The sequence below is a fragment of the Colius striatus genome, chromosome 4 (assembly GCF_028858725.1).
Source record: "Colius striatus isolate bColStr4 chromosome 4, bColStr4.1.hap1, whole genome shotgun sequence".
NCBI classification, from domain to species: Eukaryota; Metazoa; Chordata; class Aves; order Coliiformes; family Coliidae; genus Colius; species Colius striatus.
The window spans coordinates 70,978,992-70,992,587 of record NC_084762.1 but is presented as its reverse complement, the minus strand read 5'-3'; the positions used below and the strand labels follow the sequence as shown (position 1 = coordinate 70,992,587).

The 13,596-nt window shown below is 41.3% G+C and overlaps 1 protein-coding gene across 4 annotated transcripts in view; it reads right to left on the bottom strand.

Moving 5' to 3' along the window:
* LOC104550334 (Y+L amino acid transporter 2) overlaps nt 1-13,399 on the bottom strand; it is a 28,286-nt gene extending 14,887 nt beyond the window's left edge. Inside the window, exons 1-3 of one of the 4 annotated variants that reach the window (XM_061994428.1) lie at nt 13,351-13,399; nt 10,285-10,358; nt 3,161-3,678 (exon numbers count right to left, since the gene is read on the bottom strand). In XM_061994428.1, the coding sequence (XP_061850412.1) occupies nt 3,161-3,662 (502 nt within the window). In that variant the 5' untranslated portion in view covers nt 3,663-3,678; nt 10,285-10,358; nt 13,351-13,399. Of the gene's footprint in view, nt 1-3,160; nt 3,679-10,075; nt 10,148-10,284; nt 10,751-12,057; nt 12,124-13,350 lie in introns of those variants that run through there. The other 3 variants (XM_061994429.1, XM_061994431.1, XM_061994430.1) reach the window with 3 other exon arrangements.
* Nucleotides 13,400-13,596: the final 197 nt, after the last annotated feature.

Genomic DNA, 13,596 nt, shown 5'->3' with positions numbered 1-13,596 from the left:
GAAAGGGAATTTCCAGTTGTTTGGGGTATTAGTCAAGAGGATCCTCTGGCAAAGGGCCCTCATGGGTAAGGGAGCACAACAGAGCTGGCAGATCTTTAAGGACACCTCCCACAGAGCGAAGAGCTTTCAGTCCCCAGGTTTAAGAAATCAGGAAAGGAAACCAAGAGACTGGCCTGGCTGAGAGGAGATCTGCACAGGCAGTGGAAGCAGGACAAGTATCCTGGGAAGAGTACAGGGACGGTGCCTGGTTGTGTAGAGTTAGGTTCAGAATGTCCAAGGCATGGCTGGAACAGAATTTGGCAAGAGACACCAAGCTTCTATAGGTATGTTAGCCAGAAAAGGAAGGTCAAAGAAAGCATACTCCCTCAATGAGCAAGACTGGAAAACTGGTAACAATGGACAAGAAGTCTGATGTACTCCACAACATTATCTGTGTCAGTCTTCATTGGCAGGCTCTCTTCCCACATTTTTCAAGTGGATGGACCACAGGACAGGGACTGGAGGAACAAAGTCCTTCCCAGGCTAAGAGAACATCAGGTTTGAGACCACTTGAGGAATCTGCACATATGTAAACCCATGGGACCTGACAAGATGCCTCCTACAGTCCTGAGGGAACTGGCTAATGCAGTTGTCAAGCCAGTCTCCCCTGACATCTGAAAAGTCATGGCAGTCAGGTAAGTCCCCAGCAACTGGAAAAACGGAAACTGCCTTCATTTTACAAAGGGTAGAAAGGAAGACCCTGGGAACCATTGACCTGTCAGCTCCACCTCTGCCTGGAAGGATCACGGAATAGCTCCTCCTAGAAGCCATGCTATGGCACTGGGTGGACAGGGAGGTGATTTGAGCCAGCCAGTATGGCTTCACCAAGGGTGAATCATTCCTGAGCAGCCTAGTGGCCTTCTATGATGGAGTGACTATATCAATGGACAAGGGAAGAGCTACAGATGTCATCTATCTGGAGTACTGTAACGCCTTTGAAATGGTACCCCCCATCATCTTTCTCCCTAAATTGGAGAGATACTGACTTGACAGGTGAACTGTTCAGTAGATGAGGAATTAGTTGGATAGTCACATCTAGAAGGTAGTGGCCAACTACTAAATGTCCAGATGGAGATGAGTGACAAGCAGTGTCCTTCAGGGGTCTGTATTGGAACCACCATTGTTTAATATCTTCATCAATAATGTAGACAGCGGGATCAACCTTCAGCAAGTTTGCAGATGACAATAAGCTGAGTAGTGCAAGTGACAAGTCTGAGTGACAGCATGCCATCCAGAGGGAGCTGGACAAGCTCAAGAAGTGAGCTCATGCAAACATCATGATGTTCAACAAGGCCAAGTGCAAAGTCCCACACCTGGGTCAGGCAGTTCCCAGTACCAGTGCAGGCTGGGAGATGAGGAGATTGAGAGCAGACCTGTGGAGAAGGACCAGGGATTACTGGTGGATGAAAAGCTGGACATGAGCCAACAATGTGTGCCTGTAGCCCAGAAAGCCAACAGCATCCTGGGCTACATCAAAAGCAATGTGGGCAGCAGGTCAAGGGAAGGGATTCTGCCTCTGTACTTTGCTCTGGTGAGATCCCACCTGCAGTACTGCATCCAGCCCTGGAGTCCTGACTCAGTGCAGGAAAGACATGGACCTGTCAGAGTGGGTCCAGAGGATCCTACGAAAATGATTAGTGACAGAACACCTCTCCTAGGAACACAGGCTGAGATAGTTGACATTGTTTAGCCTGGAGAAGGCTCTGGAGACACCTTATTGCAGCATTTCAATATTAAAGGGGGCCTGTAAGAAAGACTGGGATAAAGTTTTTAGCAGGGCTTGTAGTAATAGGACAAGGGGTAGTGGTTTTAAACTAAAAGAAGGGATTCAGTTTCGATAGTGAAGACATTTAAGTAAGTTCTCTCCACTATGTTGGCAAAGTGCCAGTTAAATCCATGCTACTGAGCCTTACCAAAATTGTTCAACCTAGTAATAAATTTTCTATCTGACACTCCTAAATTGCATACTACATTTAATATAACAAATTATAAATTTCCCAGCAATCTGAGTTGTTACTTCAAAATGCCTGTTATAAGCTTTATTGTTGGTGAGGGAACTAATTTGCTGTATGAGAAAGCAGCAGCTGTGAGCCACACCTGGGGCATCAGCTCGGAAATTAGAGGTACTAGAGAATACAGTTGATTCACATGAATAATACAGCAATAATAACTAAGAAAGTGAAGCCTTGGAGAAACATCAGGACTTGATGTTTCTCTTAAATGTTAAGGTTTCATGAGGTGCGCCTAGAACACCAGGGGAAGAAAATTTGATGTAACAAATAACTGTTTTCCTGTGCATGTGGAGAATTTCAGCTGATAAAGTCTTTTGGAACAGGTTTAGTCATCTTTTAGACTGATGAGTGGTCATGATGGTCTCAAGTCCTAGCATGGAGCCTTTTTCAGAAGTGAACTTCCTCTGCACCACAGTGGTGAGAGTCAGGGCTACAGAGAAAACATCTTTTCAGAATTGTCAGTATGCATCATGTTATCTTAAACAAAAACTGCTCACCTTTTTGGAAGTGTTTTCTGAGTTGTAGAATTTAAGTGATTTTAAAAGATTATGCTACAGCACAGCCTCGAAGGAACATAAACCCTAGCTAGACAGATCCATGTTTATAAGGAAAAGAATTTGAGTACAGTCCATCTACTGGAGGACAGATTTGTGATGTTAATCCGTGTGTTCACCTAAGGCACACAGTCACAATTAATTCAACTCTGTAGAGTGACTGCACTACACAGTTTCTCTAGAGATAGCATTTATATTAGGCAGAGTATTTTTAATTACATATGAATTGTAAGACTGTTTGGTTTATTTTCTGTGATTTGCAAGAAAGAGGAGATGGAGAGAGTATGGATCAAACGTGGGCTGCCATTAGGCTTGTGATCCATGGAGATATATGTATCTGTAATAAACAGTCATAGTTTTCCCCAGCCAAATTGTTGTAATTCTCCTCTCCCCTCTAATAATCCCATCCCCAAATAAGATCCATCTGAATAAAAGATTATTTTTTCCTAATAACATGTTTTAAAGAGGCAATAGTTATTTTCACAGAAGGAACAGAAATTGGGAAAATCTCTGAGCACCTACAAATACGCTTCTAAGAATCACAACTTTACTTACATATACAAGCAGCTGCAATCAACCTGACTGCATCATATGGTGGCTCACAATGAGGAAAAATGGGTTGAACAATATAGTTCGCAAATGTGATTGCTATCACTGCCTGAGTTGTTGGTTCAATTATTAGCAAGGAAGACCAGAGTCTGATGAAGGCCACAAAGGCACCAAATGCCTCCAGGATATAGGCATAACTGCCTCCAGATTTCACGATGGATGTTCCCAGTTCAGCATAACACAAAGCTCCAAACAGTGAAAACATCCCACCAAGCGCCCAGATGACCAGAGAGAGTCCATAGGAAGCACTGTACATTAAAACACCTCTAGGTGATACAAATATCCCAGAGCCAATCATATTCCCTACAATTAAAGAAATTCCATTTAATAATGTGATTTCTTTTTTCATCTGCATTTTTTCACTTGTCTCTGCCATACTGTCTGTTTCAGAGTTTGCATTCTTAGTTCTGGATTTTTTATTGCAGCACATTCTCCAGGGGGCTGGCATCCTCAATTATCATTACCTGAAAACAACAGGAGAGAACAGCTTTTGTAATGTACAAGGCATCAGAGAGATGGATATGGATACTATAATTAGCATACAAGGCATAAACAGCACAAAGAACAATTACTTTGCCTGCTTTTATTTTGCAGTCCAGGAACCACATACTAGTGAATTTTCTTAACCTTCATAATTCCACACATTTTTAATGGATAAATGAGAGGCCACTGTCCTTAGAATCACGGAATTGTCATTCTAAGAAAAGGCCTTTAAGATCATTGAGTCCAACCCCTTACCTAACACTGCCAAGCCCACCACCGTTAAACCATGTCCCTCAGCACCTCATCCAATTGTCTTTTAAATATTTCCAAGGATGTTGACTCCACCAACAATCTAGGCTGCCTGTTCCAGTGTCTAACAACCCCCTCAGTGAAAAGGTTCTTAATAATAAAAGTTCTTCCTCGGTTATAGATCCTGTAGCTTTTGTGAACACTCAGTTCACTTTTATTATTTATCTTGAATTGTAATTCTACATTACATTACATTACTGAAGTTATATTTGGGGAGAAGAAGAAACTCCATCCCTAGAAACTTGCTCTAATGCAGCTGGAGTGTCCCCTACAAGTACAGATCTCCCTAAATTTTGCTCTCATCCCACAAAGAACTTTGTTTCATTATTATTTGTTTCATCAAATCACATCCACCTGGAAATGATATGCTGAGGGACACAAGAGAAAAAGAGAGAAAAAGATGCTCAAAACTTCCAGCATCTGGAGGCTAATGTTAATATGAGGATAAAGACCTAGAGATGAGACTGCAACTGCAGTGAATAATGCAGTTGGTTTAGTTATTAACCTCATTTGATTTCTGGCCACTAGTATGAATAGGGATTCAGTTTTGAACACTCTGTCCTTGGAACACTTTTGTATAAGACAGTCCAACAGAGCACAACTGTGAAGGCTTCCCACTCTGGTGCCCTCAGGGCAGGACCCAGGTACACTGGGAAAAACAATGTAACTGTGTAGCAGCCTTGATAAATCAGCCTTGTGCACACATCACACCCCTCTGGGGCTGAGGTCCTCAGGGCCGGCGAAGGGAAATGTCACTGCAGCAACCACCACAACTCTTGAGTCCTGCTGACTCATAACGATGCTTACTTAGAACAATGGATTTTTTTTGGTGCCTGTCTCAGAAGAAATTTATTTCTTCTTCCCTTCCCTCTCCAAGAACACCCTAAAACACTTCCAAAGAAAACCTCCTCAAAATCCTACGAGCTAAAGCCAAATTCTCTGAGGAGAACAAAGCTCCTCCACGCGACGCTGACCAAAAACACTCGATCACAAATTTATGCCATTAATACATGAGTCAATAGCCAGTTTAAAACAAACCACCTGCCCTCCACAAACTTCCCAAATGTTTGCTTTCCTTTGTAAGCTATGTCTGGTTTAGCAGCCCTGAATAATTTATAATTACATGTATTCTTTTCCATTTATACTTACGTGTATTCTTTTTTTTTTTTTTGGTGCAACTCAGTTTCCTAGTTGATCAAATAACTAGTAAGGTCTGATGAGGATTAAAGATTAAAAGATGGCAAACTCTCTTTAAATATTAAATGCTTTTCTCATCCCAATGGCACTTTCTGTAACTGTATGAGTGCTGTGAAAACACTGGAGTACAGTTAAAGATTAATTCTTGCCCTAGGTGCTGAAGTGTGCTGCTGAGTCTCCCATCTTTTCCTAGCCTCCTCTTCACACATTTGCAACTCCTCATACCCCTCACTCCATCCCACTAAGAATAAAAAATGTCATCTTGGTCTAGGGGGAGGAATTTTGGTCATCCAATACATCAACCATGTTTTTTCCTTAGAATTCCCGATATTCATTCCCAGTTTCCTACTATTAACACAATTTTTCTGCTTATGTGAAAGAAAGGAGGGAGAATAAGTAATACCTGCCACCTCAAAATGAGAGGTAATACTTCCTGACTCTGTTTCTGCTTTATATGGCTGTATGAAATGCTGGCAGAAAACCCCTTCCCTGATCACAGCTGCCTGGAGAGCCTGTCAGCACAACAGCAGGCTGGAAATTTGGGTAGAACTCTGAATTAATACTACTTTGGCAGCAGAGCTGGTTTACGATCACCTTGTGTGCAATTCTTCTGGGAATTTTTATTTTATTTTATTAAAAGTGGATCATTCACAGCTCTGGATCTGAGCCAAAATGCACAAGTGTTTAAGTAGGTACAGCTCAAAAATGAGTAAGAATTTAAACCGCAGCTTGCTCCCAAGATGATGTGAATGTTGACCTATGCAAGTAGTAATCAAAACCAGTGCCTATGTGTTTTCTTGAAATGAAGTCTCACTGACAAATGAGATAAAGTTATTTTCTTGTAAAGTATGATACATAACATCATTGGTAGGTTGTCACTAGTACAGGTAACTTGTATGCATGACATCAAGCCTGAACTTTGATATCTAGAACAAGTGACCTGGTAGCTAAAGGGAATTTGAGCATTTCAGCTGGCAATCCTACTTGAGTCTAGTAGAATTTTTACAATCTGTAATTTTCCTGAAAGCACAAAGGTAATGATAAAAAAAAAAAAAGTAACACAATATTTTGCATATTTTTTTCCTTCTCTCTTGTACTAACAAAATATTATTTCAGATCTCTAAAAACATGTGACCAGAGCTGTGTTGGGAAATACTTCTTCCATAAACAAGTGACTGTGGATAAAACCATTTTGAAAGAAAAACAATTAGAAGACAGTTCAAACTTCTGTACTTTGAGTGATGCCACATTAGCAGACATAACCAGACCCTGAATTAAGTCCATGAATAGGTACAGTCTGAGAATTAAAGGGTAAGAGATTCAGTTTCCTTAACCAAGATGCAAAGCTTCATTGTCACTAAGTTACCTCAACTCGTACCAGCTGAAAATCTCCAAGAAAATAGCAATTTGAGAACAAAAACTTTTAAATAGCTTCTGCCTGTCCCTCTCCTATCCCCTCAAGCCAATAGCAATATTTCCACTAGCTTTGACAGTGCACTGATTTCATTCAGTGTGGTCAGAATGTTGAAGCTTTATTGATTTCTTTATTCAGGACTGTATCTTCCTTAAATAAACAAGGTTTGACTGAGGCAGAACTCATGCTAGTTCTCAGCAAAGTCTTCATGCTATTAAGAAAATTAGTAGAAAATAGTCTCTTGTATAGATCTTCCTGTACAACAGCAAAAGGAGGAAATTATTTTTGTGAAATGTGTAAACTTAATGCTGTTAAAATACAGGCAGGGATGAAACACAATGTGAGGCTATGTGCAGTGCTTGTTGCCATGGTCTAATCCTTTCCTTCATTCATAGCTTCTTCTATTTTGTCTTACTGAACCTGGCCCATAGTCCTGCCCTACTGTCATCACCATCACTTCATCCTCATGCTACCATCTCCTCTTTCTGGGACCATCACTGCTGCTTTTGCCTCAAACTGGTGTGCCAAAAAGCTTAAACTATGAAGCTTATCTGTTCAAGCATAACTGTGTTTTCTGACATTTGAGCATCTCCATATGTCACATTTCGAGGGTGCACATAATTCAAGTGAGAATTGGTATGAACTAAGGTCTGGGAGGACTTCCATGCTGCTGCCACACATCAGAGCTGTAATAGCTTAGTTTCTTACAGGAAAGTGTCCACTTTCAGTTGGAAAATCCCATATTTTAATAGGTAGCAAATTCTTAAAGTGAATCCTGTAATTCTTACAGTGAATCCAAAACCTTACATTGAATTCTTACAGTGATCAGTAAGATCTCGACTGGCTTGAGAGTTGGGCATAGGGGAACCTCATGAGGTTCAACAAGGACAAGTGTGGAGTCCTACATCTGGGAAGGAACAACCCCATGCACCAGTACAGGCTGGGGATTGAGTCACTGCAGAGAGAGACCTGGGAGTGCTGGCTGACAATAAACTAAACATGAGCCAGCAATGTGTGCTCGTGGCCAAGAAGGCCAATGGCATGCTGGGATGCATCAAGTGTGGCCAGCAGGTCAAGGGAGGTTCTGTTCCCCCTCTACTTTGGAGTCCTGTGCCCAGTTCTGGGCTCCTCAGCTCAAGAGGGACAGGGAAGTGCTGGAGAGAGTCCAGCGCAGGGCCACCAAGATGATTAGGGGACTGGAGCATCTTTCATATGAGGAAAGGTTGTTGGGAACTGGAACTATTTAGTCTGGAGAAGAGAAGACTGAGGGGGGAACTCATTAGTATTTACAAGTCTGTAAATGGTGGTTGGGGCTCTCTTTTTTCAATGGTATCTAGCAACAGGACAAGGGGTAATGGGATGAAATTGGAACACTGTGAGGGTGAGAGAGCAGTGGAACAGGCTGCCCAGGGAGGGTGTGGAGTCTCCTTCCTTGGAGGTCTTCAAGACCCGCCTGGATGCGTTCCTGTGTGACCTGATCTAGGTGGAACTGCTTGAGCAGAGGCTTGGACTAGATGATCTCTAAATTTCCCTTCTAACCCCTACCATTCTATGATCTTCTAGCAGAGAGGAATTTAGAGTGGTTTCCTGAGAATGGAAAGATTTAATCTGTTCAGTAATTAAAAAAGGGAGGCATTTTGGCATTCTGTTTTATCATGGTTGACTATTTAAAAGCTAACTCTACTGCAATAACAAAATATTATGTCATCAAAAATATAATTACAGCTATTTTAGTAGCTCTTGTGTATGAAGTTTGAAGCGTAAGTCACAAAATTGTCTTGACGTGAAGGAAAGTCCTTGCTCTCTTGGTCTCCATGGACTTTGACAAGCAGAAAAAGCTATTGGTGTCTAGAAATCAGATTCAGATAGACATCAACATAGCCATATGACAATTTGCTAAATGAAACACTTGTGCCTTGTGTCAGCAAGTGACATCTACCACAGAACTTCAGAACTCTGTTTTCATGCAGGTTCTGCTCTTCTTTAGGGGATCCCTCAAGAAATGAAGGAAAATTTTCCTCTCAGGGAAGAAGTAGTATGCCTTGAGAGCACAGACACTCAGAATGGCCTGGAATCCTTTGCAGTCTAATGTTTACCTCCCAGCTGTATGCATAAAGAGCAACAGGAAGGAACTCGTTGATTCACATCTGAGAAGTTAAAGAAAATGATAACACCATATACAAGTAACTCTTAGTAGATAATTTTTCAGCTAAGGCACTGAGAGAAGTATTACAGAAAAGTGAAGGAAAAAGAGACAACTTGATAGTAACTGAAAAACACAGTTGAAATCATAGAATCATAGAATGGTAGGGATTGGAAGGGACCTTCAGAGATCATCTAGTCCAAGTCCCCTGTAGAAGCAAGTCAACCTAAATCAGGTTGTACAGGAACATGTCCAGGCGAGTCTTAAGACCTCCAAGGAAGGAGACTCCACAACTCCTCTGGGCAGCCTGTGCCAGGGCTCCCTCACCCTCACAGTGAAATAGTTTTTTCGTATATTTGAATGGAACTTTTTGTGTTCCAGCTTCACCTCATTGCCCCTTGTTCTGTTGCTAGCTACAACACTAAAAAGGGATGCTCCAACCTCCTGACACCCACCCTTTAGATATTTATAAATATTAATAAGATCTCCCCTCAATCTCCTCTTCTCCAGACTAAACAGCCCCAGTTCCTGCAGCCTTTCCTTGTATGAAAGCAGTTCCATTCCGCTGATCATCTTGGTGGCCCTGCGCTGGACTCTCTCCAGAAGTTCTCTGTCCCTCTTGAGGGATTTTATTTTGATTTTTATTGCAGTAGCATGAATAGTAAAATCAATTACTGCTTTCAAGACTATCCTGGAATGTGGTTTCTCCAAACAAACTCAGCTGAGGTCATTAGCAGGCAGAAGCAAGCAGCTTAAAGATCAGCTGCTCTCTATTCCTTAGGAAGTTGCAATAGAAGTAAGATAAAACGAAAGCTGGAAACAAAAGAATCCTTCATCCATGTGTCACTGAAACCAAGAGCAACACTTTTGCAGATATTAATGCAAGACAAATGCAGCTAATTCCATCTTGCTAATTTAGAAAGCCACAATAAGACTTTTTACTAATTCCATATAAAAAGAAAACATTTATACTTGTGGCTTAACTTGCCAAATCAGAAAGATTTTCAGTGAGGAGACTAGTGAAGAGTGGCAGTTAACTGAAAATCATAGGTATTATTTCATTTCAAATGACCTAACCATTTTCTGTTTGCTTTTTTGGATATATTTTCTTTTCGGTTTAATCTACTCATTGTTAAATATTTATCAACTCAGTTATTTTTCTTAACAGGACAATTACATATCTGTGGCTTTTCTAACAATTTATGACACGATGTCTGATGCATAAAACATTGATCTGGTGTTAAGACCTTTTTAAATAATATTTTTTAAAAAAATCTATAGTAAAAAAAAAAGCAAAACACTCCCAACTACTTACCCAATGTCCTAAGCTTTGTCTTCTAAAAAAATGTGTTGCCTTGTCTATGATGCACTTTTGGAAAGCCAGTATCTACCAAAAAAAGTACATTTCCAGAAAATAGAGTCTTCTGTGTAGAGGGAAAACTTAATGAATGCAAGAACACTAACCTGCGATTTTTGTTTCTCTGGAACGACAAGGCCAATAGTAAGGCAAAGATTTGTACTCACGTGTCAAAGGACATCTGGAAGGTGCTGATGCAGCAGATCATGAGTCTTAAGTCACTGGACTAAGTTAGGAGGCACTAGAAAACAGGACGTCATCAGAATAGGGTACTAATCCACACAAGAAAGTGAAATAATTGAATTCAAACACTGATATCACTCCAATCAGACTCAGTAATCCAACTGAAAAACAAGGAGCTGCATCGTGTTGTATGCTCCATACTGTAACCCACAGTAACCAAAAGGAATAATATAAACAAGCTAAATCCTTCTGTCCTAAGTCAGTGCTCCTCCCATTTCTTCCTTTTAAAGAAATATCTTGTAAAAATATAGTTTCTGTGATACAGGTCTACAGTTAATGTTTACACAGAAGTGGCTGTGCTCTTTAAAAACAGTATTCAAAGCAAGTATATGACAACTATCTTCAATAAACAACCTCCAACAGTCCCTATTTTTATCTAGGAATGATAATTATCCCCAAAAGCTCTCGAAGTCTGCCTGAAAAGATTGCACAATTCCAGCTGCCTCTAAGTCTGTGGTTACGTACATTACAACGTATCAAGAAAACCTTTTGCAACAGAATTGTTTTGCAGGGATGTTGTTCTCTGCTGGAAGAGCAGAAAGACTGAGAGCCACATCCCTTAATCAGAGCCTTTGTCACCTTATAATGTTTTTCTTCTACCAAGATAATGTTAAAAAACTATAGCCTGAACCTCAGAATACATATTTTCAAGAAGGCATAATTACTTTCACTTTAAAATCTGATCTTGAATTTGTCCTGTTTCTGATTCGGGGCACCAAACTTTTTGATTGCATGCTATACTGAGGGCCTCTGCAATCAGACATTCTCCCTCTCTTAAAAGCTGGAGAGTACCTTTATGTTGTTCATATATTCCTCTCCTGAGCCAGCCTCAGCCCGCTATCTTTATTTTGTAGAGGCTCAGTGGTGAAATATGAAACAAAATATTTTCTTCATTAAGATTGCCAATATTACTACTGGTCTGACCCTTACAGCTACATCCTACGTGACATTTCCCACAGATTTATAGTAACAGTACATAAATCAGCATTGAGCAATCATAAAGCACGCACTGTGCATGAAAAACATTTCTTTCTTGAACATTTCTTCTGTGAACACAAAATCTACTTCCTTTGTAGAGGAAGACTACACTTATCTTGCATTTTAAATAAGTTGGATGGATAACATAAAGAGGTGAGTGTGACTTCCTTTAGAAGACATTTTTGTCATTCATTTTCACAGTCTTTCAGAACTTGACTAGCACTTGTGCAGTGAGCATGCTCCTGTTCTAACCTTACTGCTCACAGCAATTTCTCTGTGTTACAGCTACATGTATGTACATTTGCCTATGGGACAGCAAAGTGAGGTACACATGCCTGAATGAACTTGTGGCATTTTGTGGCTTCTTGTCTACTCTTCCACTGCTGCTCAGTAAGGCTTTTCATACTCTGCACTGGAAACAAGAGTACTTCAATTGTTTCCAGAGCCCTCTTCATTCATACGATTGCTCAGCTGCAACAAACAGCTGAGCTGCATCACTGTCAAGTCCTCTGCTTCCTCCTGTTCCTTACCTCTGTCCCTGCCTCTCAGCCCTCAGCCAGCACAAGCTCCTACAGTACTCCCCTGAAACACATGCCCTGACATTTAACCCTGATTGAAACGATACTGCCAAACATCCTCTGCCATTAGCTGAAAGAGTCTCAATGACAAAAAAAGGCCATCATTTGTGTCATCTTGGTAAAAATCAACTCTTTGCTTACCTTCCTATGAAGGTGATGGAGGCCAGAGTACAGCACACAGACCGTGTCAAGCAACCTCTACCTACCCTGTTAACTCAAGGATGGGAGCAGAATTTAAGACCAGTCACTACTAAGTGACTAGGTGCTAAAATGGCATATGAAATCTAATGGTGACAAGTGCAAAATAATATGTATAGTCCTATATCTCTGGTTTTCCCCATGTATATGTAAAAACCCCATTTTTTAAGTGCACACTTTAAAAGGCTCTCAGAGAACTGTTACAACTCAGAGAAAATCTTTTTTGTCAGCACAAAAAGCGCTCTGAAACACCAGCAGCACTCCTCTTTCGAGTGAAGAAGATGAAAAATCTTCTAGGAATTGCTGTGAAGAAGTGAGGAGTGCAGAAAACACTGCTGCATATTGGAAGACGTAGCAGGGAAACTAACCAGCTTTTCAAATGGTAGTCTTCCTGAGTGCTTTCAAGTGTTTATCTCACAGAGCAAGGTCCCAGCTGCCACAGCCACAGATTTGGCATGACTAGTAGACTTGGGCTTCCTGACAGAGAAGTTGTGCATCAACTGCACGACTGTGCCTGAGTGTCCTCGCTGACCCTGGACTTGCTGCCAGAGTCAAAATCAGTGCTGAGTGTTCCAAGTTGCACAGAAACTGTTCTTCTTTCATAGTACTAGAGTTAAATAACAAAAGAAGCATCAGACTTTGATGTACTGCTTTGTATGTCTGTCACGTCCACATCCACTTCACAGATCAGGCATACAGCCTCTACCTCCCTTTCCCATGTCTATCTTTCTCCTTATCCCTTCTCTGTTTCTCAAGTCCTGAGTGTGTCTGCTTCATCCATTTCACTCTTGAGGAAATTTCTGTGTGCTTAACGTGTTGGAGAGGGTAGGTTTATGAGTTCTATCCACTCACGGAGGGAGGCTCAGGGTCCAAGGAAAGTAGAAGAAGATAGGACTGAGTTCTTCTACAGTGTGTCCTCAGAGTTTGTCTAGAACAACACTCATGGCCTTACAGATACAAATGGAGTTAGGACTGGGGGTAGAAAATTACTTTTCCTGTGGCCATGTCACCTCTGGGTGATGCCAAGTGAAAGAGAGGGCAGCCCGTAAGTGATTGCAGCAGCATGACAGCATCCTTCCTGAATATGACTCCATAGGCCAGATTTATCATGATCATTATTATGAACTGAGTCCAATCTAGCTCTCTACTGACAGGCAAGAGTCAGCAGGGAGATTTCAGAAAGCTGCAGGACTCTTTTTTCCCCTCAGCAATGTGTCCTAACTAGTGGGTTCTCACCTTTTATGTCCAACATTTCCTCTAAACCCTGAAGAGACTGGAGGGCAGATGATTACCACAGTTGCCTGTGCAGCACCTGCAATGGCTTTGGGAGTTGTCTCACTTGTTCCTCAGGGTTCCTTGACCTATCCACATGGTTTCTGGAGAAGAGCAGCTCATGAGGCACTGTCCGAAAAGCTGCAGCAGGCATATAATCAGGCTGCAGAACATGTCAGAGGCAAGTGCAGCAGCAGTAACCAGAACAAT